The 27,740-nt window shown below is 41.2% G+C and overlaps 1 protein-coding gene across 1 annotated transcript in view; it reads left to right on the top strand.

Moving 5' to 3' along the window:
* Nucleotides 1-27,740, top strand: part of LOC308679981 (uncharacterized protein) — a gene marked incomplete at both ends in the record, with an annotated part of 57,371 nt that overhangs the window by 18,500 nt on the left and 11,131 nt on the right. The window contains 6 exons of the mRNA XM_081347855.1: nt 10,706-10,918; nt 10,992-11,136; nt 12,856-13,652; nt 18,397-18,465; nt 18,540-18,724; nt 18,829-19,642. Coding sequence (XP_081203981.1) covers nt 10,706-10,918; nt 10,992-11,136; nt 12,856-13,652; nt 18,397-18,465; nt 18,540-18,724; nt 18,829-19,642 — 2,223 coding nt within the window. The remainder of the gene's footprint in view (nt 1-10,705; nt 10,919-10,991; nt 11,137-12,855; nt 13,653-18,396; nt 18,466-18,539; nt 18,725-18,828; nt 19,643-27,740) is intronic.

Here is a 27,740-nt window from a genome sequence, read left to right as displayed (position 1 = left end):
CGTCCAAGCTACTCGGGAAAACATCTGTAGAACAACACAAAATCCTCTTATGTGATGAAATGCCTGTGAAGTCTAGGGCTTACAGAGTTTCTCCATTCAAGAAAAAAATAATAGACGAGCAAGTCGAACAAATGCTAAGTGACAACATCATCGAACCCTCTTTCTCTCCATGGGCTTCACCCGTAGTCCTGGTCCCCAAAGCGGATGGGACTTACAGGTTCTGCGTAGACTATAGGAAGCTTAATAGTAAAACATTACCTGACGCTTATCCAATGCCACTCATCCATGACATACTGGAATCCATGGAAGGCGCCTCCTGGTTCAGTACTTTGGACTTGCGGTCAGGATATTGGCAAGTGGAAATGGAGGAGGCTAGTAAGAGTAAAACTGCCTTTATCACTACCCAGGGGCTCTACCAATTCCGATCTATGCCGTATGGTCTCAGGAATGCCGCAGCCACATTCCAGAGGCTGATGGAGAAGATCCTAGTGGAATTGAGGGGAAAGATTTGCTTTGTATATATTGACGATATTATCATTTATTCACGGACATTAAAAGAACATGTACAACACCTGAACACCATTATACACAGACTCAACCAGGCTTCCCTTACTCTCAACATGAAGAAGTGTCACTTCTTTAAACGTCAACTAAAATTCCTGGGACACATGGTATCAGAGAGAGGAGTAGAAGTAGATCCGGAAAAGACCCAGGCGGTGGCTGATTATCCTCCTCCTAAAGACCTCAAAGCACTCCAACGCTTCTTGGGATTGGCGGGTTGGTACCACAAGTTCATTCCTCACTTTGCGGACATCACTGCTCCTTTAAACCATTTAAAGAAGAAAGGGGTAAAATGGGAATGGACGCCTGAGTGCCAAGTCAGTCTGGAGACTATCAAGCTGAGATTGCAAGATCCACCCGTCTTAGTGCAACCGGACCTCAGTCAACCCTTTCAGGTACACACCGATGCCAGTGACGTGGGACTAGGGGCTATTATCTCCCAACTTACTCCAGAGGGGGAAAGGGTAATAGCCTATGCATCTAGAACCTTGAGAGGACCAGAGTTGAACTATTCTACATCTGAAAAAGAGTGTCTAGCCGTGGTCTGGGCGGTGGAAAAATGGAGACATTATCTGGAAGGAAGGCCTTTTGACATTTATAGTGATCATGCGGCATTAACGTGGGCATTTAATTGCCCCAAAACCTCTTCCCGGTTAACCCGGTGGACACTGAGACTGCAACAGTTCACTTTCCAGGTACATCATCGTAGAGGATGTCTCAATCTAGGGCCAGATGCCTTGTCGAGAGCTTACGAGCCATTAGGAAAAAACAGTGTGCCTTGTATGACCATAACTACACCCAAATGCGCTTCTGACATACCTCACACTCTAGGAGAAATCTCGCAGGCCCAAAGTCGAGACAATGCCATTGCTCTCCTGCGGGGGTCCCACCAAACCCGTAAGGCTCAAGAACATCGGATCACCTTTGAAGAACATCAGGGGGTGGTATATCGGCGGGTACCTGTCAAGAATACTGGAGAGAGATTCCAGTTAGTAGTGCCTCAGGAGATGATACCAGGGTTTTTGCATTACTTCCATGATAACCCATTAGGAGGACATCTGGGCCGTCTAAAAACCTTGTTGCGGCTATTGGAAGTAGCGTGGTGGTCCTCTGTCCGGAAAGACGTATGGCAATATGTCAAGGGTTGTGAGATCTGTCAAAAATACAAACATGACAATACAAAACCTAGCGGATTCCTACAACATACCCAAGTTCAGGAACCGGGACACACATTAGGTATGGATTTCATGGGTCCATTTCCTCTGAGTAAAAAGCAAAACACGTACCTTCTGGTAATTGTCGACTATTTCACAAAGTGGGTAGAGCTGTTCCCCTTGCGAGATAGTAAGACACAGAAAATAGTTAAAATTCTTAGAGAGGAAATCTTCACCAGATGGGGAGTGCCGAAATACCTGGTGTCGGACCGGGGAGCACAATTTACATCCAATGTGCTTTCTGAACTATGCAGGTCATGGGGAAGCATCCAGAAACTCACCACCAGCTATCATCCGCAAACCAACCTGACTGAAAGGGTTAACAGGACGGTAAAAACCATGATTGCGTCCTATGTAGGACAATATCATCAGACGTGGGATCAGTGGTTACCGGAGCTAAGGTTCGCCATCAATACAGCTCATCAAGAGACCACCGGTAGAGCTCCGGCGGAGTTGATGTTGGGTCGTCAGCTTCATGGACCTCTGGAGCGGTTGATCCTTAGACCTCCCACGCCTGACCAAACTTCATATACTCTAGTCGAACGTCAAAACAACATGGCAGAGGAGGTCAAATTCAGAGTAGGGGTACAACAATCCAGACAAGCTAGATACTATAATGCCCGACGGAAGGATGCGCAATTCAAGCCGGGTGATCTAGTCTGGATTAAGACTCACCCTCTCTCATCGGCCTCCAGTAGATTTTCTGCCAAGCTAGCGCCCAAGTGGGAGGGTCCAGCTGAAGTAATAAAAAGAATGGGGCCAATAAATTACATTGTGAGTTGGGGCATTCCACTTAAAACAGACAATGTAAATGTGGTAAACTTAAAACGCTGGTACGGACGTTCTCCACCTATGCCGAAGGCTGGGGGAGGGGATCTATGTAGCGTGGCCACATAAAGGAAGGTTATAAATAAGGTTAGTACCACATAACTAAATATGTTGTGGCACTTTATGTATTACCTTGTCGGCTTTCCTCTGTACGCTTTATGCCTCTTCTTTTGTGTGTTGGGAACCTCATTATTATTCACGCGAGATCCGCGCGTGACATTTCGTCACATGTGGTCCTGTCAGGTAAACAGGAAATGACTATGAGTTTGGCCATAAAAGGAACCGGGATGCCGGTCATCGGGAGAAGCGTCTTCTCATCCACTAACCTGTCGGAGTGCATGTGGAGTATTCAGTGAGGGTCTGTCCTGGAAGCGCCGGGTCGCCGTTCCTCCGTGGAGTATTTTAGTTGGCTCGCGGCCAGGATTACTCGATCGGAGGACAGAAGACAGGCATCACGTACATTGATCACGCTCACGGACTTGACATTCTCACCGGTGAGGCGGATCCTAACATTGTATATACACGCTGGACTATATGACTTTTCGCACGCACGCACACACACACACACACACTCAGTTACAACTGGTTGTATATATTGGTGTTGTATATGGTATTATGGTATGGGTTGTTTATATTCTGTGAAGTTGTAAATACAAGGAGGTTGTTGGCTAAACATATCTCTTGGTGTTATTTGTTGTCTCATGCTGATACGTAATTGGTATACTGAACAGACAACGGGAACAGGCGGTCCTAATTATTTTGTATACTCAGCTGTATGGTATAGTGTGAGTGTTACAAACTGCAGTTGTCAAGCCCCTCCTGAAAAAGAACAATCTGGATCATATTAATCAAGACCATATTAAGCAACTATAGGCCGATCTCAAATCTTCCTTTCATAGGCAAGATCATTAAAAAAGTTGTCTTCAATCAGCTGAACAAATTCTCATGCTCGAATGGATACTTTGACAATTTTCAATCTGGTTTCCGACCGCACCACAGCACAGAGACAGCGCTCATAAAGATAATAAACGATATTCGCTTAAATACTGATTCAGGCAAATTATCGGTGCTGGTACTACTCGACCTCAGTGCTGCATTCGACACTGTCGATCATAACATACTTCTTGACAGGCTGGAAAACTGGGTGGGGCTTTCTGGGATAGTCCTAAAATGGTTCAGGTCATACTTAGATGGGAGAGGTTATTATGTGAGTATAGGAGATCATAAGTCTGAGTGGACATCCATGACATGCGGAGTCCCTCAAGGCTCAATTCTTGCGCCACTCCTGTTCAACCTGTATATGCTCCCAATGAGCCAAATAATGAGAAAGAACCAAATTGCTTACCACAGCTATGCAGACGACACACAGCTCTACTTAGCCCTATCACCTAACGATTACAGCCCCATTGACTCCCTGTGCCAATGCATTGATGAAGTCAACAGTTGGATGTGTCAAAACTTTCTTCAGTTAAACAAAGACAAAACTGAAGTCATTGTATTTGGAAACAAAGATGAAGTTCTCAAGGTGAATGCATACCTTCACTCTAGGGGTCAAACAACTAAAAATCAAGTCAGGAATCTTGGTGTGACACTAGAGTCAGACCTTAGTTTCAGTAGTCATGTCAAAGCAATAACTAAATCAGCATACTATCATCTGAAAAATATTGCAAGAATTAGATGCTTTGTTTCCAGACAAGACTTAGAGAAACTTGTGCATGCTTTCATCACCAGCAGGGTGGATTATTGTAACGGACTCCTCACTGGCCTTCCCAAAAAGACCATAAGACAGTTGCAGCTCATACAGAATGCTGCCGCCAGGATTCTGAGCAGAACTAGAAAATATGAACATATCACACCAGTCCTCAGGTCTTTACACTGGCTCCCAGTTAAATTTAGGATTGATTTTAAAGTATTATTACTGGTATATAAATCATTCAATGGCCTAGGACCTCAATACATTGCAGATATGCTCACTGAATATAAACCCAACAGATCACTCAGATCACTAGGATCATATCAGCTAGAAATACCAAGGGTTCACTCTAAGCATGGCGAGTCTGCTTTTAGCTATTATGCCAGCCGCAGCTGGAACCAGCTTCCAGAGGAGATCAGACGTGCTCCTACTGTAGTCACATTCAAATCCAGACTCAAAACACATCTGTTTAACTATGCATTTACTGAATGAGCACTGTGCCAATGTTCGTCCGACTGTTTGTACTGTACTGTACTGTACTGTACTTTTTTTTTTCTAAACTGTTTTAATTATTCTTATTTCGTTTTATTATTTTAATTTCTTCTATGTAAAGCACTTTGAATTGCCATTGTGTATGAAATGTGCTATATAAATAAACTTGCCTTGCCTTGCCTATTTATCCGACACCATACGCAGGGAAATAGATAATGGAAATCTCTGCGGAATGGTGTTATTGGATCTTCAAACGGCATTTGATACGGTGAATCATGACAGACTGATTGCCAAACTTGAGGCCTTAGGGGCAGACAGCTCCACCTGTAGGTGGATTAGCTCTTACCTATCAGGGAGGGAACAATTGGTGGTCTTAGGAGTACTGTCAGACCCTTGTATAGTTGAATGTGGCGTTCCACAAGGAAGTATTCTCGGACCGTCCTTATTTTTAACATTTCTGTACACTGATGACTCGGCACTTTTAATGTCTCAAACAACAATCCACTCTAGAGAGTAACCTGAGCTTTGAGCTCTCTTCTGTAAACAACTGGCTGATTGACAATATGCTGTCCCTACATTTTGATAAGACAGAGGCCATCTTGTTCGGCTCAAAATACAGATTGAATAGATGCTCGGAATTCAGGGTTATTTTGAATAATGTTGTGGTCAGTACAAACGCGTCAGTAAAATATCTGGGTTGCATCCTAGAAAACAACTTGGACGGCAGGAATATGGCCAATAAGGTTCTGAGTAAAGTCACCGGGCTCACTAAGTTTTTAACCAGAAACTCTAAATTTTTAGATAGAGGTCAACAATGATCATCTTAGCTAACACCTTAAATGTACTTCCTGGTGTGAAGGCCTAACAAAACGACTTAAAGGGAGGCTGCAAACAGCACAGAATAAATTATAAGAGTAATTCTGAACCTGGGCCATAGGTATCATATAGGTAGGTCACAATTTGTTGAGCTCAACTGGCTCTCTGTTGAGTCACTTGTTATGTCAAGGCTGGCCATGACCCATAAAATATTGTTTGGTAATGTACCAAATTTTTTGTCATGTCTTATTACTAAGGTAAAGGACACACACAATATTTACAGTCGTGGCAGCATATCAGACCTCTGTCCTTATACATTTAAGACAGTGTTAGGGAAAGAAATCTTTGCCTATATAGGGGCAGTTTAGTGGAACAAGTTAGACCGGCAAATTAAAGTCATTTCTAGCATGACCTCTTTTAAAAAGAGAATCAAGGACTGGTTACTAGAGAGGGTAGCTAAATAGAACCAGGAGCCAGTTACCGTTTTTATTTATTTAAGAAAAATGTTTTTATGTTATGTCATTGATTATCACACAATTTGTAAGTGTCTTGATGTTATGTGTTGAGGACTACAATGGAAATAAGTCCTGGACTTTGTTTTTATCCTCGATTGTATTTGATGTCTTTTTGTTTCATGTGTAAGGCATTCTTGATATAATTAAATAAATCAAATAAAATCAAAAAGAAATAATGGTATGAATAATAGCCTATGTGTTTAGATTATACACTTATATGGAAAAGTATATTTGCATGTTTCGGTTGGTAAACACTATCAATCGCTTTCCTTGATATAATTAATATTACATAATTATAGAAGTATTATATATATATATATATATATATATATATATATATATATATAGTGTTTACATTATTTCTACTTATTGTTTTTAATCTTTAACATTTAAATTTGATATACATGACAGAGTTTGAGCACTAGATGTCCTCAGCGCTCTATGGTCTGTGAGGAAAACGTAATGTCACAGACATAGGCTGCGAGGATACGAAACAATGGATAATTCAGCGGACATAATTTTACAATGTGATTCACAGAGGTGCTCAGAGACCTATTGTGTATTTTTTAAAGCTCTCAGGAGTAATTCATTGACGCAGCAGTATTTTTATCAATGTGCGTGATGAATGAGAAAAGCACCGTGCCCGTAGGCTGCGCAGATGCTAAACAAAAGCGAATTCAGTGGAGAAGCAATCATTGAGTACGTTTTATGACATGATGCCCAAAGGCTAAGCTGGTCTGTCATCCTATATCCTGAAACTATCATTAATGATACTTAAGTAACTTATTTATCTGAAGATGCGGCAGTGATCGGAAGGACCATTTAAGCACCCCGTCAATGGGGGGCGGCCTGAGGCATCACAGGCTCTAAATGTTTTCATTGTTTCTCTCTCTCTAAAGATAGGGCTATGTGGCGAATTTCTTATAGGGATACTTCACCGCTGAAAAGATGAATGTGTATTTAAATCGTGCCATTTATTTAGTAGAAATGTGAAATTATTTTAGAATTTGGTGCCTTCTAGACTGAGAAAAGCCAGAAAATGTATTTTTGGCTCATGTGGATGAAAGACAACAACTCCCAGAATGCACTTGCTTCGCTGCCACTCCCAAGCCCCGCCTACCGGTTACAGAGGGCAGTATCGGGAGAAATGATACAACTAGGCTACTAGTTGACTCGAAACTGAAAAGAAGCCGTTTTATCGTGAGTCTCCGTGACGAGTTAGTCCGCCCCAGCTCGAGTCTCCAGACATGTCCGTCGAGGATTTCGAGATCACCCAAAATGTCCGGGATTCAGCTTTTGCGTTCTACAGTCGCCATTCATTATGTTTACTGTGGCGAGCAGGACGAGGCTGAGGGCCGTGGGAGAACTGATGAGCGACACCTGTGAGACACACCGTTCTCGTATCTCTCACGGAGGAGCGGAAGCATAAAAGGAGGAGCGACGACAGTGGAGATCGAGAGAGGCTGGCCTGGAGTTTATTTGATGTCCATCCATCCATCCATCTTCCCCCGCTCATCCGGGGCCGGGTCGCGGGGGCAGCAGTCTAAGCAGAGATGCCCAGACTTCCCTCTCCCTAGACACTTCCTCCAGCTCCGAGGCGTTCCCAGGCCAGCCGGGAGACATAGTCTCTCCAGCATATCCTAGGTCTTCCCCGGGGTCTCCTCCCAGTGGGACGCGCCCGGAACACCCTCCCGGGAAGGCGTCCAGGAGGCATCCGGAACAGATACCCGAGCCACCTCAGCTGACCCCTCTCGATGTGGAGGAGCAGCGGCTCTACTCTGAGCTCCTCCCGAGTGACCGAGCTTCTCACCCTATCTCTAAGGGATCGCCCAGCCACCCTGCGGAGAAAGCTCATTTCGGCCGCCTGTATCCGGGATCTTGTCCTTTCGGTCATGACCCAAAGCTCATGACCATAGGTGAGAGTAGGAACGTAGATTGACCGGTAAATCGAGAGCTTCGCCTTGCGGCTCAGCTCTTTCTTCACCACGACAGACCGGTACATCGACTGCATTACTGCAGAAGCTGCACCGATCCGTCTGTCAATCTCCTGTTCCATCCTTCCCTCACTCGTGAACAAAACCCCAAGATACTTAAACTCCTCCACTTGAGGCAGGAACTCTCCACCAAACTGAAGTGGGCATGCCACCCTTTTCCGACTGAGGACCATGGCCTCGGATTTGGAGGTGCTGATTCTCATCCCAGCCGCTTCACACTCGGCTGCAAACCGTCCCAGTGCATGCTGAAGGTCCCGGTTTGATGAAGCCAACACGACAACATCATCTGCACAGAGCAGAGACGAAATCGTGTTGTCACCAAACCTGACACCCTCCGACCCCTGGCTGCGCCTAGATATTCTGTCCATAAAAATTATGAACAGAACCAGCGACAAAGGGCAGCCCTGCCGGAGTCCAACATGCACCAGGAACAAGTCTGACTTACTGCCGGCAATGCGAACCAAGCTCCTGCTTCGGTCGTACAGGGACCGGACAGCCCTTAGTAAAGGACCCCGGACCCCATACTCCCAGAGCACCCTCCACAGGCCGCCGCGAGGGACACAGTCGAATGCCTTCTCCAAATCCACAAAGCACATGTGGACTGGTTGGGCAAACTCCCATGAACCCTCCAGCACCCTGTAGAGGGTATAGAGCTGGTCCAGTGTTCCACGGCCCGGACGAAAACCACACTGTTCCTCCTGAATCCGAGGTTCTACTATCGGCCGTATTCTCCTCTCCAGTACCCTGGCATAGACTTTCCCGGGGAGGCTGAGAAGTGTGATCCCCCTGTAGTTGGAACACACCCCCCGGTCCCCCTTCTTAAAAAGAGGGACCACCACCCCGGTCTGCCATCCCAGAGGCACTGTCCCCGACCGCCACGCGATGCTGCAGAGGCGTGTCAGCCAAGACAGCCCCACAACATCCAGAGACTTGAGGTACTCAGGGCAGATCTCATCCACCCCGGTGCCTTGCCACCGAGGAGTTTCTTGACTACCTCGGTGACTTCAGCTTGGGTGATGGACAAGTCCACCTCTGAGCCCTCAGCCTCTGCTTCCTCAATGGAAGACGTGACGGCGGGATTGAGGAGATCCTCGAAGTATTCCTTCCACCGTCCAAAAACATCCCCAGTTGAGGTCAACAGCTCCCCACCTCCACTGTAGACAGCGTTGGTAGGGCACTGCTTCCCCCTCCTGAGGCGCCGGACGGTTTGCCAGAATCTCTTCGAGGCCAGCCGATAGTCCTTCTCTATGGCCTCACCGAACTCCTCCCAGGCCCGAGTTTTTGCCTCCACAACCACCCAGGCTGCAGTTCGCTTGGCCTGACGGTACCCGTCAGCCGCCTCAGGAGTCCCACAAGCCAACCTGGCCCGATAGGACTCCTTCTTCAGCTTGACGGTTCAGCTTGACTCCTTCTTCAGCTTCCCTTACTTCCGGTGTCCACCACCAGGTTCGGGGATTGCCGCCTCGACAGGCACCGGAGACCTTACGGCCACAGCTCCGAGCAGAGGATCTCGAAATCCCAGCCGGACATGTCTGGGAAAAAGAGGATGTATGGTCACCCCTACTACTCCACTTTCTCCATAGAGCATGAACCTGTTAGCTAAGCTTCAAAAAAGGGATGGCTGACACCCATCCTTAAGTATATACTGAACATTTCTCATGTGTGAGATGATTTTAAATTATTAAAAAAAAAATTAAAGTATTGTACATACCATGATAAATAAAACATATACTTTAAGTTTAAGTCAAGTTTTTCCATAGACCATCGATGTAGAATATTTGTTTTTATTAAGACTTTAAAGAATTCATTACATTTAATTTAAAACATTTTATTTTTAAAAGATCTAATTTAAACTTTTAAGATTATAATTTGAAATAAATTTAGCACTAACAAAACATTCACAATGTCTCATCCTGATCACTGACACCTCTAGGGTCACCAGACATCCCGAATCCCGAATCCGGCCCTAATTGTCCCGAAAATTATACTTAAGCATAATCTTGAGTAGTTGTTGTCTGATAAAACCTTAAAAACTGTCCGTGGAGGTGGAGGAGTGGGTCATTTTTTCCACTATGACATTTGAGTTCATGTTTTTAATGTTGTTTTTTTGTGGCAGACTAAAGACTAATGACAGACTGTTGATCTTTGAATAAAAATATGTTTGGTTCAGGTTTGAAATTCATTATCTTTTATTATAGGCTATGTGGTCTAATATCATAGTAGGCCTACCCATTCAGTGGTCCAGTGGGTGTGGCAAGGTCAAGAGGTCACCAATCATTTTGACACTCTGTGCACCTTATTAACTACTACTATAATTTACAGCACAGACCTTGTTCATCCTTGTCGTATTTACTTTGACCTAGTGTAGTTTTGTTGATGTTTTTTTGAGGATGAGGGCGTCACACAACCTGTTCATATCTGTTTTATTTGATGAGTTCTACTGACAGAAGAGTTTGTGATCGAACACACAACTGTTGACATCAACAGCTAAAGATATTCTTCATCTCGCTGTTAAAAGTCAATTAAATCAATGCATTTTGCTATGCTAATCATCCATTTCTCATTTTTTTAAATGCTATTTAATGTGCTCAGGTCAGCAGTCTGAAAGTTCAGCTAGTCACTCTCCTCGGCCAGCTCTCCAACCTGACGGCTCGCGTGGAGAATCTGGAGAGCGGACCGGACAAGTACATCAAACTAGAGTTTGAGCTCCTCCGCATTGAGCTTAGAGAGTTTGAGGCTCTGGTCACGCAACTGAAAACTTCTCTAAACTCAACTTCACCCGCCTTTGAGAGTCTTTTCATTGAGGTGAAACTTCCTTTACTTACACAAAACATGGCATTATAGTGTTTGCATGACTCTAATTGTTTTCTTTTGTAAGATTCGCAATATGAGTTTAGTTGTGGACCAACTGGAGAGCTACGACCGAAGCAACTTAGAAGTGATTCGCATCGAGTTCGCCAAACTTCAGCGGAAACTGGAGAAATGTCAGGATGATAAGGATGACTACTCTAATGCACAAATAGGTAGGCTAATACTAATTTTACTAATTATTAGAAAATTATACACCTTTGGCTTATTTGAAGAGTTTTATATGATACATGCAACAAGAAGGATTTTATTATTTTTATTTTACTACACAATGTGCATAGGCATCTCTTGTATCCATTCATTTTCTTATTCTTCTGATCTTTAGTCTATGGCAGCCCATAGAACCACTTGAGGGAATGTAATGACATTTGGCACAGAGATAGAGGACAGGCTCAACATTATCCACAGCAAGTCTCTATCTCTATTTGGAGTCTCTAACTCAATCCCTCTAGCGCCACTAGCTGACCAAACTTGTACTCATGTTTATGCTAATAACTTTTGAACCTTAAAAGGATTAGTTCACTTCAGAATTAAAATTTCCTAATAACTTACTCTCCCCCACATCATCCAAGATGTTCATGTCTTTCTTGCTTCAGCCGAAAAGAAATTAAGGTTTTTGAGGAAAATATTCCAGGATTTTCCCCATATAGTGTCTTCAATGGGGTCCAACGTGTTGAAGGTCCAGATTGCAGTTTCAGTGCAGCTTCAAAGTCTCGACACGATCCCAGCCGAGGAATGTTCTTGTCTTATCTTTGTAAAAATAAAATAAAAAATGTAGCTCTTTGATGTGTAATAACATTGGAAGGACACGCGTTTTCCGCTTCAAAAATGTAGGGAAGGGCGAAAAACCTTTTCTTGTCCAAATCTTGCATTCTTGCATATGGAGAAAAATCCTGGAATGTTTTTTCTCAAAAACTAATTTTTTTTCGACTGAAGAAAGAAAGACATGAACATCTTGGATGATGTGGGGGAGAGTAAATCATCAGGAAATTTTTATTCTGAAGTGAACTAATCCTTTAAGGGCTAGTAACAAAATTCTCCTTTGATTTGCCTCAAGATTCGACTGCACCCTACGTCACCATGTCATTTTCCATCATGAATTTTTTCAGAAATTTTGAAGTTGTGTCCAAAATGACGCACTACACACTTATACTCTGCACTGTGTACTCAACCATCTAGTGTATGAATTAGTTATGAAAGATCATCATCTCCCACTCTTCTACGCAACTAAAGCAACTAAAACTCCACACTATTTAAAGTGCACTTTTTCTTTTTGGAATTTACAGTGTGAACACACTAATCACTCAATTTATAATACAAAATGGCATATAGTCAAGTCACCTGCATGTATATAACGCTTTTAACAGTATGGATTGTTTCAAAGCAGCTTTACAGTGATAATAGAAATTAGCATAACAGTGAAGTTGCGAAGATCATTAGTCATTAACTTAGGGACCGCTAGCATTCATCATCGGAGTCTGAAGCCCCTCCCACTCTGCTACGCAACTAAAGCTGGGATAGTCGAATGCATGAAGTGTCCAAAACTCCACACTATTTAAAGTGCACTTTTTCTTTTTGGACTTTCCAGTGTGAATACAATAATCGCTCAATTTATAATACAAAATGGCATAGAATAGAGCATAAGTATGAGAATTGGGAAAACAACCCTATTTTTTCCACCTCCTAGACCGTTCATCCAATTTTTAAATAAATAATGTGACTATTTTATGACCTGGTTAAATGTCAATTATACTTCACAATTAAACATTTACAGTCAGGTTTCATTTGTTAACGACATGCATTAATTGTTAGCTAATGCATTAATGTTAAATTAAGTGTTATTATAAAAGTTTTTTTTGTCTAAAATCTCCAAGGGTCCTGTAAGCATGGAGGCATTCTCAGGATTGGAAAACCCGTCGTCAGCCAGCTAAACGCAGACTTGAATGGAGGTTTCAGGTATGGAGGATGGGGTAAAGACTCCAAGCCCTTGCCTGGTTCTGAGAACATGTACTGGTACTACGGCTATACGGACACTCTGGTCACTAAAATCACACAGTACTCAGACTACTACAAGCTGATCATGAGACAGCCCTTTAAGACATATGAGCTTTACGTCAAATATCAATATGATTGGCAAGGCACTGGAAACAACTATGTTGTGCGAGAAAACACCCTGTACTATCAGTTCAGAAGCACTTTTGGTATGGCAAAGTTCAACATGACCAGTTTAACAGCTCAGAACAAGGTTATTCCCAAGGCCAGCACCAGATTCTCATACCATTACTCGGCCAACCAGAACCTGGACTTCGCAGCCGATGAGTCCGGCCTGTGGGTAACGTACGCCACGGAGGAATCGAGCGGTAACCTGGTTTTAGGGAAGATCAACGAGGAGACATTTGAAGTAGAGCAGGTTTGGCAGACCAGCGAATACAAGGATTTAATCACAAACGCATTCATGATATGCGGCGTTCTGTACGCGACCAGGTCAGTAGATACCCAAACAGAGGAGATCTTTTACACTTATGACACCAATAAAAACGAGGAAAGCCACGTTAGCATTCGCTTTGAGAAGTTCCAGGACTTTTATGTGTACCTGGACTACAATCCTGCCGATCAGAAACTTTACATGTACAACAACGGATACTATGTGTATTACAATGTGAAGTTCAAGGCTGCTTAGATAAACTACTGCTTTTAACCTTTACTGATAATTGACAATGTAATCTTTTCTGTGGAAATACAAATATTACAATAAAATTATACACAAGCATCACCTCTTGCATGTTATAATCTTGTGTGTCAAAGTTGTGAAGGTTTACCAAACATATACTTTGTGAAACATTCAAAGCTTAAAAGCTGACAGCATAAACTAAAGTGCTTCAGCTGACATATAAAAATACATATTAAACATATAAAACAAACTTATAGTCAACAGGAATAGCCACAGTCTTTTCTTCAAAGTTTTAGGATTTTGACTGGCCATTCATGACTGCTGATGAACTAGATGAATAAAAAAAAGGTATTTTAATCAAACATCTTGAAGTGTGGAAGTGCAAGAATCTGGATTGGGCTATTTGCACACAATGCATGCTGGGAGATGCAGCCCAGTCCATCTTCAGACTGAAGCAACACACACTGCCTTCTCTGCATCACCAGCAACATTATACAACCTTATACAACAGCGTGAATGATCACAAACGCTCTTAGTGCCAGTATTAGAACAAGCCAGTGATGAGGCAAACAGAAAACAGTTGCGTTTCTGTAAGAAAAAAATATTAAAAAAAGTAACGTATGAATTAATGCATATTTCATGCATGAATTTATACATGAATTCATGATAATTCATGTACCCTTACCGTAAAGTGTTACCGTAAATTTAAAAGAGCCATGTACACAGTGAATCTAAATTTGGTTGTCAGTTCACCTTTTAGTGCTTAATCCCATTCTGTACACATGTTCAGTATTTTATGGGAGTGACAACCGCATTCTTCAACCAAATTAATTATCAAAAAACATGGGATATATAAACACACTATGAAGGGCTAAACGTCCTACCCTCAATTAAACATATCTAAAATACAGTAAGATACAGTATGATCATTGATTTCAGAAAACATGGCCACACGCATGAAGTCACATCCATTAAAGGTCAGACAGTTGAATGTACCCAATCTTACAAATATCTTCAGACAATTATCGATTCAAAACTGAACTTTGAGGCAAATTGTGAAGCTGTGTGCAAAAAGGGGCACCAGCGCTTGTTTTGTTTGAGGAAAAAATCTTATTTTAACATTGACAAAACCTTAATGGTCGTATTCTACCATGCTTTTATTCAATAAATCTTATCCTTCTCTTTGGTGTCATGGTTTGGGAACCTATCCTTAAAGAACAGAAACTAAATCAAATTGTTAAATGGTCTAGTAAGCTGATTGGTGCGTCACAGCTTAACCCAGTGTCCCAGTACACCAGACAGTTACAGCGGGTAACTGGCTCAATATTAAATGATGATTCACACCCTTTGCACAGTGAATTTCATCTTCATCCCTCTAGACGAAGGTTTATAGTCCCAAATAGTTTTGTTCCAGCACCCATCTTTCAGAGGAACAAAATGCACAGGTGACACAGAGGAATGTTATTTATATATTTTATTTATTTATTGGTTTATGATGAGTGGCCAATCTTCTTCATCTGGGCGGGTATTTTACTCATTTCCGCAAGTTCAACTCTTATAGTGTGGTAAATTCCTGCATATATTTATTCACTATAGCATGCAGCAGGATGTATGAGTTAATTCATTCATCCAGATGAACAGATCAAATTAATAATTTGAAATCTTCCATCAGACTTTAATTTCTCAGACAGCGCAAGTGAAATCAGTGCTACCCTCGCAGTTCAGTGTTCTGATGCCATACCAGCATCTACGGCTATTTTCATGGCAAGATCAATACATTTTAAAAGAATCAAATAGTGGTAACATACAGTAGTAATGAAAAACAACTCACACCGTTATAACAAACATTATATAACAGTTTCCATTTCATTATTTGATTAAAAAAAAGTAAGATTATTCCTTGTGAAATGTTTTTGAAAACATCCATTAGAGAACTTTGAGTAAAAATGTTGCCTAGTGGCATTTAAAGCAGTTCATTCCTAAAAAAATGCTTTAAAGACAGAGGAGTCTGACAAAAAATTACATGTTGGAGGTACATCACCTTTCATTAAAAACAAATGAGTAAGTCTGGAATGACTAATTTTGGCATTTTGTGTAAACAGTTTGGTCTTGTCTACACTCAAAAATAAGGATTGGATTGACTTCATATAGATTATTATTAATGCAGTTTTCCAATTCCATTTGTAATTTTTTTTGTATATACACACAAGTTTAGTACAGGTTTGAGATCTGATGGAGGAATCTGTCATTCTCAGAGACATTTTTTTTTTGCTGCAGCATCTGCCTGTTCAATACCAAATAGTCCCATTGGCTATTCTGAGTTCATTCTTTTATTAAATACCTTTGGATTAGAACTTTTGACCAGTGTTGGGCAGTAACGCGTAACTAGTAACACGTTACTGTAACTCAGTTACTTTTGACAGTAACTAATACTGTAACGCATTACTTTTTAAATAAATTAACTCCGTTACCGGTACCATATGGTGCGTTGTCCGTTACTTTTTAAAATTAATTATGTGCGGCAGACCGGCAGTCATGGCGAGTCAAGGCGAGAGCAAGGCGAACAAAAGCGAGGCGAACGCCGCGAGCGCCCTTGAAAGTGCGCGAGAGAGACCGTTGGAGAGCGCGCTCGAAAGTGCGCGAGAGAGACCGATGTGTCCGAGAGAGACCGGTGTGTATGTTGGAGAGCGCGCTCGGAAGTGCGCGAGAGAGACCGAATGTGTTCGAGCATAATATAGTTTGTTTATAAATAAATTACACACTTCAGCATTTGAATAATATCTGTAGCATATTGGTATCATCTGCAATGTTTTAATTAGTTTACATACAAAAACTCCAAAATAACCTGCAGAGAACGTTCCCAAAACACATCTGACCGGTTGTGAACACGTGCGCCAAACACGACTAGAATTTGGCTTAAATAACCTCTGATGGTGAAGTTCTCTGTAGGTTATAGAAATTACGCTCATTCATTACATTTCCGTCATTCACGGAAATGTAATGATTTTCTCTTTTCGTGGGACTCTTGGAAAGGCTGTTGCCTCCCTGGAGCTTTTTCTGTGTTAAACAACACCTGACAGAAGAAATGCAAACAAGGAAGATTTAGATTGTTTTTTTTTAGCATTTTATATTTATTTATTTATTTTTAGCGTATTTTTAGCATTATAAATGTACCAGAAAAAAAAACATTTGTTTGCACATAGCACTGGTGCAACAGAGATCCAAAGTTCTGTAGACTTGACACAGAAAAGTTCTGTAGACTTGACTATAGACTGGACACAGAATTGTTGCACAAGAATAAAATGTCTGTTACCATCTCTGAAAACAACCACAAGTAGGTGCAGTTCATCACTTAAACCGGCATGTGACTGAAAAAGGACATTAATGTTCATAACAGGGCACAAAAAATGCAAACGTTAGCAAGAAATGTTTTCAGACAAACATTTTCTTTATTTGCCCAAAATGGCAGACTTCAGGAACGTAACACCTCTTGCTTAACATTAAGTCAATTATGTTTATACAGCCCAATATCATTAATCCCAATCCAAACGAAATCCATCTGTTTTGCTTGAGCATTTGAAAATACAGCTCCATTTTCCAATAAATCATTAGAAAGGTCTAAAGTTTTATTGTCAAATATTAATGATACAAATCTGTAACAGTAATTTCATAATTTCAGGAACTATTTTGCATCCACTCCTGGGAAAAAACTTATGGATTTGCATGTTTACTTCAAATTTCTCTAGAGAAGTATTTATTTTTTCCTATTTCTACCTAAATGGGGTGTTTTGAGCATTAGTGAGTACTCGTAGCCAGAGGGCGTCCTCGCACAGAAAGTCCACAAGAGAGACTCTTAGAAGTCATAAAACTTATGTTCCAGGAAATCCCTCATATGGACAAAGGCATCCAGCTAACGCTGCAGCAGAAAACACAGATAGAGACGTTTTGACTGTTGAAACATGAAGACAATAAACATACAATTGTGACAATACATACTATTCTAATGCAATGCTAACTGACATACAGTAGCCTTTATTACTGTATAAAATAATATATATTTCTGCCTCATGCTATAGCAAAGTCAGATCACAAAAGCAATTTATTTCAAACACTCAACTCTGATGTTATGAACTCATGAAGTGAAATCTGAGTAAAAACTAGGGATGGGGCCTGATACTGAGCTCATGTACTTGTACCAACAACCAATACCAAGCAGTGTGTGTGTCCAGACAAAGAAACACTGATAACAGAGAGTATTATGGGGATAAAAAAGACTTTCTATGAAGTAAATCTTTCTAATTAGTGGAATATTAAACGAAATATAGTAACGCTGGCCTATAGAGTTGTGGTGTGTGAGCTGATCACTGATCAGAGAAAAACACGCAGTGGATTGAGCATGCAACGGCACAGACGCGCAAGCTGGTCGACTGCATCCCTTTTTCACAGATATCAGAGGAAAGTTTGTAGTTCAGTCGCATGTCAATGGCAAAGAAAGAAAAACAAGGCATGTAGCTTATAAGAGAGAGAGAGAGAGAGAGAGAGAGAGAGAGAGAGAGAGAGAGAGAGAGAGAGAGAGAGAGAGAGAGAGAGAGCACTTCTGTTAAATGCTCTTGATTGCTGATCGTTCACTCAGCATGTGTTATTTGGATTAAAACTAAATCGTATATGCAAGTAAAACATGAACTGTTACCTGGTTTATGTATAACCAGTTCCCAGATCCCAACCACTGACTGTTCTGGTACAGGACGTGAAAGAGATGCTCAGCAGGGTGAACCCCAGGAAAGCAGCGGTACCCGAATGTGTTCTTGGGAAAGTACATACTGTAGGACCTGTGCTGACCAGCTTTCACAGGTCTTCACTTACATCTTCAACCTCTCCCTGACACAGGCTACTATCCTAGCCTGTCTGAAGTCGGCCACCATCATTCCTGTACCCAAAAAATCAAATACGACCAGCCTCAATGACTACCGCCCAGTGGCACTAACACCCATCATCACCAAGTGCCTGGAACAGCTGGTCACATCAAAGACTGCCTTCCTCCCTCCTTCGACCCCCACCAATTTGCTTACAGAGCAAATAGATCGACTGGGGATGCCATAGCCATCACCCTACACACCTCGCTGAGCCACCTGGTGCACAGAGAAAGCTAAGTCAGGATGCTCTTCATTGACTATAGCCCAGCCTTCAACACAATCATTCCTGACATCCTGGTCAGCAAACTGTCTGATCTGGGACTCCACCTACTCACCTGCTCCTGGATCAAAGATTTTCTCACTAACAGACCCCAATCAGTACAACTTGGACCCAACCTTTCCTCCATTCGAACATTGAGAACGGGCTCCCCACAAGGGTGTGTGCTGAGCCCACTGCTCTACATCCTCTACACCGCCGACTGCAGACCCGTCCACACCAGCAACACCATACTGAAGTTTGCTGACGACACAACGGTGGTCGGGCTGATCTCTGAGGGAGACGAGTCAGCCTATAGAGAAGAGGTTTTAGAATTGTCCAAGTGGTGCTTGACTAACAACCTGGCTCTGAACACAGAAAAGACCAAGGAGATCATTCTGGACTCCAGAAAGCACAAGGCAGATCTAAGCCCCCTCTACATCAACAAAGACTGCGTGGAGAGGGTCCACACCTTCACCTTCCTGGGCACCATGATCTCTGCCGACCTCTCCTGGACAGCAAACACCACAGCTGTCTTCAGAAAGGCACAGCAAGGCCTGCACTCCCTGAGAGTGCTCAGGAAGAACAACGTGGTGAAGGAGCTGCTAGTGACCTTCTACCGCTCCACCATCGAGAGCATCCTGACGTACTGCATTACGGTGTGGTTCTCCCACAGCACTGAGGCAGAACGGAAGAAGCTCCAGAGAGTGGTCAACACTGCACTGAGGATCATCGGCTGCAACTCTCCCCTCCCTGGAGGACATCCATTCATCCCGCTGATTCATCCAATCATCAAAGACTGCTCCCATCCTGCCTACCCCGTTTGACCCGCTGCCCTCTGTCAGGCGCTACAGGCCAATCAGGACAAAGACTCAAGAACAGCTCCTTTCCACAAGCCATCCCTATACTGAATGCACACGGCCACTAGCACCTCACCGCACACACACACACACACACACACACACACACACACACACACACACACACACACACACACACACACACACACACCTTCACATACAGACCACGTGCAATAACTAGTACTTTTAGTGTGTATCATTTTTTTTTTTTATTATGATATTGTTCTACTATTTATTTTCTTGCCTTTTAAATTTAGATTCTGTGTTTACTGGGTGAACTGCTGCTAAGAAATTTCGTTGTTCATTTTTTGTACAATGATAATAAATCTTCCGATTCTGATAAATGAAGTTGACTTGACGACTAAATAGGCTATCTTTTGTAACTTTACAAAAAGATCCATCTATATTTAATTTATACAGTAATGAATATGCAGTGTTGTTTTACATTTGATTACTTTATTCAAATTTCTGTACCTGAAATAATGCCGGGTAAATAATGTTACATAAAGCAAATTTAGCAGTGAATGGCCGTTTCTGTTTTGAATTCCATAAAAGCACATCCATCCATCATAAAAGTGCTCCACACTCCTCTGGGGGTTAATAAAGGCCTTCTGAAGTGAAGCGATGCGTTTGTGTACGAAAAATATCCACATTAAAAACTTTATCGACTAAAATAACTAGCTTGTGACAGACGGCCGTACGCAAGTCGACTTACGCCACAAGAGTAACACTGGACGACGTGTGACGTAGAGATGTAGGATTAGCGTAAGCTTTGATGCCTCTCGCGGTTCAAACAAACAGGGATGAGCAACAAACTCAAGCTCTTCCGACATTTCTCTGTAAAAATTCAGGTTTTAGACTTCTAATTCGTGAATGGTGTTTTGTTTTGCTCTATCCTCTGCACTTCCCTGTTCGTCATTATGTTGTGCGTTGGGTCAGAGGTTTGTCTTTCCCTGTAAATCAATGCATTCGGCCGTCTGTCGAAAGCTAGTTATTTTAGTCGTTTTAAATATGGATATATTTCTTACACGAACACATCACTTCACTTCAGAAGGCCTTTATTAAAGCAACAACATGGAACTTTTCCTCTGCGGTCGCCCTACAGGTTGGAAGCGGAATTGTCCATTACCGCTGTCGTAAAATGATTTACGGTTACTGTATATGAAGCATGCAGGTTTTTTTCATATGGGCAATGACAATATTATTAATCTTCCCCCTTTCATAATTTATACATGTTTAGTAGACTAAACATTTTAACTCAAACATTTGCGATTTGCATGTCGATTGCAATGCTCAAATCTGAACTAGGATGATAGCGATAGCATCCTAACCATCTAAAACTACCATGTTAGTGTTTACTAGCTACCAGATTGATAATTCGCTCATCTACTATCTGATTCATGAAGATAAATAAATGGAGGACCAGATAGTTTCCGTAACGTAGCCAGGCAGACAACAGATTAGAAAAACTAAAGATAGTATGCAAGCAATTTACAGTTACTTTGGACTTCTTACGTTTCGCTGCTGCTTCAGCCATGACGAAAACAGACGTACGAAAACAAACGCGCTGGTTGGCCACATTTGAGGAAGTGGTGGGCGAAGTGACGTATGCCGTAAAGCAGTCGAATTTTGTAGTTCTTTTTGAGCGCAGGTTACTACCCGCACCCCGAAGTTACATAGTGCCAGTAAAAGCGATACAGACCCCGTCAGGCTCTGGCAGACGTCTCATTCAACCTATTGTAAGTCGATGTACTATCACAAGGGTCTTGGAAATATATTATGAAGGTTGAAAAGTTACATGTTGTTACTTTAATTGTTATGATGGACAGATTCACTTTTATGATGAACAGATGCACTTTTATGATGGATAGATGCACTTTTATGATGGATAGATGCACTTTTATGATAGATAAATGCACTTTTATGATGGACAGATGCACTTTTATGATAGATAAATGCACTTTTATGATGGATAGATGCACTTTTATGATGGATAGATGCCCTTTTATGAAGGATAGATGCACTTTTATTATGGATAGATGCACTTTTATGATGGATAGATGCACTTTTATGAAGGATAGATGCACTTTTATGATGACAGATGCACTTTTATGAAGGATAGATGCACTTTTATGATGGATAGATGCACTTTTATGATGGATATATGCACTTTTATGATGGACAGATGCACTTTTATGATGGATAGATGCACTTTTATGATGGATAGATTCACTTTTATGATGGACAGATGCACTTTTATGATGGACAGATGCACTTTTATGATGGATAGATGCACTTTTATGATGGATAGATGCACTTTTATGATGGATAGATGCACTTTTATGATGGACAGATGCACTTTTATGATGGATAGATGCACTTTTATGATGGACAGATGCACTTTTATGAAGGATAGATGCACTTTTATGATGGACAGATGCACTTTTATGAAGGATAGATGCACTTTTATGATGGATAGATTCACTTTTATGATGGACAGATGCACTTTTATGATGGATAGATGCACTTTTATGATGGATAGATGCAGTTTTATGATGGATAGATGCAGTTTTATGATGGATAGATGCACTTTTATGATGGATAGATGCACTTTTATGATGGACAGATGCACTTTTATGATGGATAGATGCACTTTTATGATGGATAGATTCACTTTTACGATGGACAGATGCACTTTTATGATGGATAGATGCACTTTTATGATGGATAGATTCACTTTTATGATGGACAGATGCACTTTTATGATGGATAGATGCACTTTTATGATGGACAGATGCACTTTTATGAAGGATAGATGCACTTTTATGATTAGTCAGGGGGCCAAAACTGATATTAAAACTTTGTCGGACACTTTTTGGTACAAGTATACAACCTATCCAGTATTAATATTTATCCCCTCAACATGTGTTCTAGCCAGGTTGTCAGCTTAGAAAATGTTTTTTTTTGTCCATTTTAACACTATATTCTTAAAAGTGGTAAAAGCGGATTTTTTCCCCCAAAGTGCTTCCATTTTCTTCCATGTTACCTATTGTAATTTTGGGCAAATGTGCAATATAATCCAACTTATGTGCAAGCATGATCATTAAAAAATAATAATCAATAAATACCACAAGAGTATCACACCACAAGGGGCACTGTTGTGTCAGCGCAGCTGTGATTTTGCAGCAGATTGAGGCAGCAGATCCAGAGAATATGATCACAGCAGGTGTCAACAGTACAGTCTGAACAAAACTTTATAAAGGAGTGAATCACACAATCACACAACAGATTAACTTGATCTATTTGTCTACACAAACATTTACCTCAAGATTCTACCATTCTACCATCAAATGTTGCCAGAAACAGGTAAGCTAAACTGTTTTCCAACTAGCTATATACTTACCAGACATACACTCACCTAAAGGATTATTAGGAACACCATACTAATACTGTGTTTGACCCCCTTTCGCCTTCAGAACTGCCTTAATTCTACGTGGCATTGATTCAACAAGGTGCTGAAAGCATTCTTTAGTAAGGGTGTCACGATTCTCCAAATCCTCGATTTGATTACATTTTCGATTCTAAAGTCACGGTTCGATTCGATTCTCGATTTTAAAAAAATAAATTGAAAGCACAAGCTATGCCATTTTAAGACTTTTATGCAATATAATAATATCTGACCTTTGTTCGCAATACCACACACTACATTGTCAAATTTAAAACGTTTATTAACAACATAATGTAACAATAACTTATATTTTTAGTCAATTGGAAACTTAAACAATATAACCTATTACCTGGCTATTATAGTTCCGGGGCTCCCTGGACTCCTCAGAGCAGTCACAGGCGAATAGCACGGCGTTTTAAATTGGGTTCCCACAGCGTTTGCAACGCAGTACGAGAGAACGTTCTCGTAAGGGAACGTAGGCTACTTGGTTACTTGCGTAACCTCGGTTCCCTTAGAGATAAGGGAACGAGTACTGCTTTGCCTTTGCGTGCTATTTCGCTCATATCAGGTACTTCGCTTCAGTCGATTTAAACCTAAAATCCTTTGGCGAGTTTTTTGTGAATTATACTCTCCAGCCACGTCCAAATTGGCGCGCTCAAGGTTGGCAGGGTACGCAACTGCTAACTCGCCATAGGTTTGTGCAGTTGCCGCAGCACAGACAATCAGCTCGCTCAGACGAGATATGATGCTCTCGCTGTGCAGCTGCAATGTGTTTTAAAATAAAGGCTTTAATATTCTCGAGAAAAGGAGTTTTACCTATTACAGGCAAGCCCAGCTGCCGTGACATGGGGGCGTGGCAGCATTAACGATTCCATTTTTTGATTCGATAATCGAGATTGAGCATTAATTTCGATCGATTTCGATTTAAAATCGAAATCGTGACACCCTTATTCTTTAGAAATGTTGGCCCATATTGATAGGATAGCATCTTGCAGTTGATGGAGATTTGTGGGATGCACATCCAGGGCACGAAGCTCCCGTTCCACCACATCCCAAAGATGCTCTATTGGGTTGAGATCTGGTGACTGTGGGGGCCATTTTAGTACAGTGAACTCATTGTCATGTTCAAGAAACCAATTTGAAATGATTTGAAATTTGTGACATGGTGCATTATCCTGCTGGAAGTAGCCATCAGAGGATGGGTACATGGTGGTCATAAAGGGATGGACATGGTCAGAAACAATGCTCAGGTAGGCCGTGGCATTTAAACGATGCCCAATTGGCACTAAGGGGCCTAAAGTGTGCAAAGAAAACATCCCCCACACCATTACACCACCACCACCAGCCTGCACAGTGGTAACAAGGCATGATGGATCCATGTTCTCATTCTGTTTACGCCAAATTCTGACTCTACCATCTGAATGTCTCAATAGAAATCGAGACTCATCAGACCAGGCAACATTTTTCCAGTCTTCAACTGTCCAATTTTGGTGAGCTCGTGCAAATTGTAGCCTCTTTTTCCTATTTGTAGTGGAGATGAATGGTACCCGGTGGGGTCTTCTGCTGTTGTAGCCCATCCGCCTCAAGGTTGTGCGTGTTGTGGCTTCACAAATGCTTTGCTGCATACCTCGGTTTTAACGAGTGGTTATTTCAGTCAAAGTTGCTCTTCTATCAGCTTGAATCAGTCGGCCCATCCTCCTCTGACCTCTAGCATCAACAAGGCATTTTCGCCCACAGGACGATACTGGATGTTTTTCCCTTTTCACACCATTCTTTGTAAACCCTAGAAATGGTTGTGCGTGAAAATCCCAGTAACTGAGCAGATTGTGAAATACTCAGACCGGCCCGCCTGGCACCAACAACCATGCCACGCTCAAAATTGCTTAAATCACCTTTCTTTCCCATTCTGACATTCAGTTTGGAGTTCAGGAGATTGTCTTGACCAGGACCACACCCCTAAATGCATTGAAGCAACTGCCATGTGATTGGTTGATTAGATAATTGCATTAATAAGAAATTGAACAGGTGTTCCTAATAATCCTTTAGGTGAGTGTATAGCTAGGCTAATTTACTTTCATAATTACTAGCTTACTTACTAATAGGTAAATTAAGTTTTGTGCAGATGTGTAATGGAAATATTGTTTTTAATTTATTTGCTGCACAGCAGCCTATTTTACAGTCTGCTATAGCTAAAAGTGTTAATAAGTTTGTTAGATAGCAAAGCCCTCAGCTTATGTCAGAGGACATTGTAGTGATCCACTCAGAAACCAATCAGACTAGTGTAGTGAAAAATTTATTTGCCTTCAGATGAGATAACATGGATCCAGAGGAAGCTGTAAGCCTAGCGTCCAAAGAAAAACAAATAGGAAGAGATATTGATAGGGAAAAATGTTTCATTTGTCAAGACAAATATGGAAAATACAGCCAAGATAAAGCCCTTTGATTTAAGTGATTTTTCAGGAAGTGGTGTCTTTGTGCTCTTTCTGGTGATTATTGTAGTATAATATTGTGCAATATTTTTGCAATATAATAGACACACACCATTATTTGCATTGCGCTTAGCTTGACCTTGCTTATTCAATCCATTCAGTCTCAAAGGGATGAGACTGACAACCTGAGAGCCAACCTCTGCCAACCTGAGAGCCTATGCTTTGATGGGGAAAAACATACCTTTGCCATACGACTATTACATAATTATTACTACTAACTAGTTACTAACCCCCAACCCTAAAGAAGTGAGAGAGCAGTTTTGTTAGGATGGAATTAATAACTATAGTGATATGTGAATGTAATATAATTTGTGTTACAACCTTGTACACTAATTAAGTCAAATAGCACCATAGACCATCATCTACAGTTCTAAATTTCCGCCTTGACATTAAAGTATTATAACTTGTGCAGCATTGCACTGTCTCTCCCTACAAGCTTTAAACTTGGCTTGACTCATTCCCATAGATATGGGTACTGATTGATAGAGGTTTTGGGATACTAGGTTATGTTTCCAAGCTGATATTCACTTTGAAAACTGGTTCTCTTTAGGCGGAGATAGTTTTTTTCATGTTCTAGTTCTGTTGTCTCTTACACTGTACAATAAATGTTCATTCTGACACTTCAGCAGACATCCCATGAGTGTTGGCTTTCATTTGATACCATTTTTATGAATATGGTCCTTGTGGTTGTGGAGATATTCAACATTTACTGTTGGCATGTCGTGTTGAGCAGGAAACCAAAAAATTGGCCTGAAATTGCTTGTACAAGTCACACAAAAAAAAATTCAGCTTGACAACCACCATAATATCTTACCTATGGGTGTCTTCTAACTAAAAAAATAGGGTGACAGCTTGTACCAAAACATGTCCGCAAAAGTCTTAACGGAAGCCCTTTTCAGAATTGGCCCCCTGACTAGATGGACAGATGCACTTTTATGAAGGATAGATGCACTTTTATGATGGATAGATTCACTTTTATGATGGACAGATGCACTTTTATGATGGATAGATGCAGTTTTATGATGGATAGATGCAGTTTTATGATGGATAGATGCACTTTTATGATGGATAGATGCACTTTTATGATGGACAGATGCACTTTTATGATGGATAGATGCACTTTTATGATGGATAGATGCACTTTTATGATGGATAGATTCACATTTACGATGGACAGATGCACTTTTATGATGGATAGATGCACTTTTATGATGGATAAATTCACTTTTATGATGGACAGATGCACTTTTATGATGGATAGAGGCACTTTTATGATGGACAGATGCACTTTTATGAAGGATAGATGCACTTTTATGATGGACAGATGCACTTTTATGAAGGATAGATGCACTTTTATGATGGATAGATTCACTTTTATGATGGACAGATGCACTTTTATGATGGACAGATGCAGTTTTATGATGGATAGATGCAGTTTTATGATGGATAGATGCACTTTTATGATGGATAGATGCACTTTTATGATGGACGGATGCACTTTTATGATGATAGAAGCACTTTTATGATGGATAGATTCACTTTTATGATGGACAGATGCACTTTTATGATGGATAGATGCACTTTTATGATGGACAGATGCACTTTTATGAAGGATAGATGCACTTTTATAATGGATAGATTCACTTTTATGATGGACAGATGCACTTTTATGATGGATAGATGCAGTTTTATGATGGATAGATGCAGTTTTATGATGGATAGATGCACTTTTATGATGGATAGATTCACTTTTATGATGGACAGATGCACTTTTATGATGGAGAGATGCACTTTTATGATGGACACTTTTATGATGGACACTTTTATGATGAACAGATGCACTTTTATGATGGACACTTTTATGATGGACAGATGCACTTTTATGATGGATAGATGCACTTTTATGATGGACACATGCACTTTGGTGATGGATAGATGCACTTTTATGATGGATAGATTCACTTTTACGATGGACAGATGCACTTTTATGATGGATAGATGCACTTTTATGATGGATATATTCACTTTTATGATGGACAGATGCACTTTTATGATGGATAGATGAACTTTTATGATGGACAGATGCACTTTTATGATGGATAGATGCAGTTTTATGATGGAT

This window comes from Scardinius erythrophthalmus (genome assembly GCF_964197995.2).
Source record: "Scardinius erythrophthalmus genome assembly, chromosome: 19".
Lineage (NCBI taxonomy): Eukaryota > Metazoa > Chordata > Actinopteri > Cypriniformes > Leuciscidae > Scardinius > Scardinius erythrophthalmus.
This window is presented reverse-complemented; position numbering and strand designations above follow the sequence as displayed.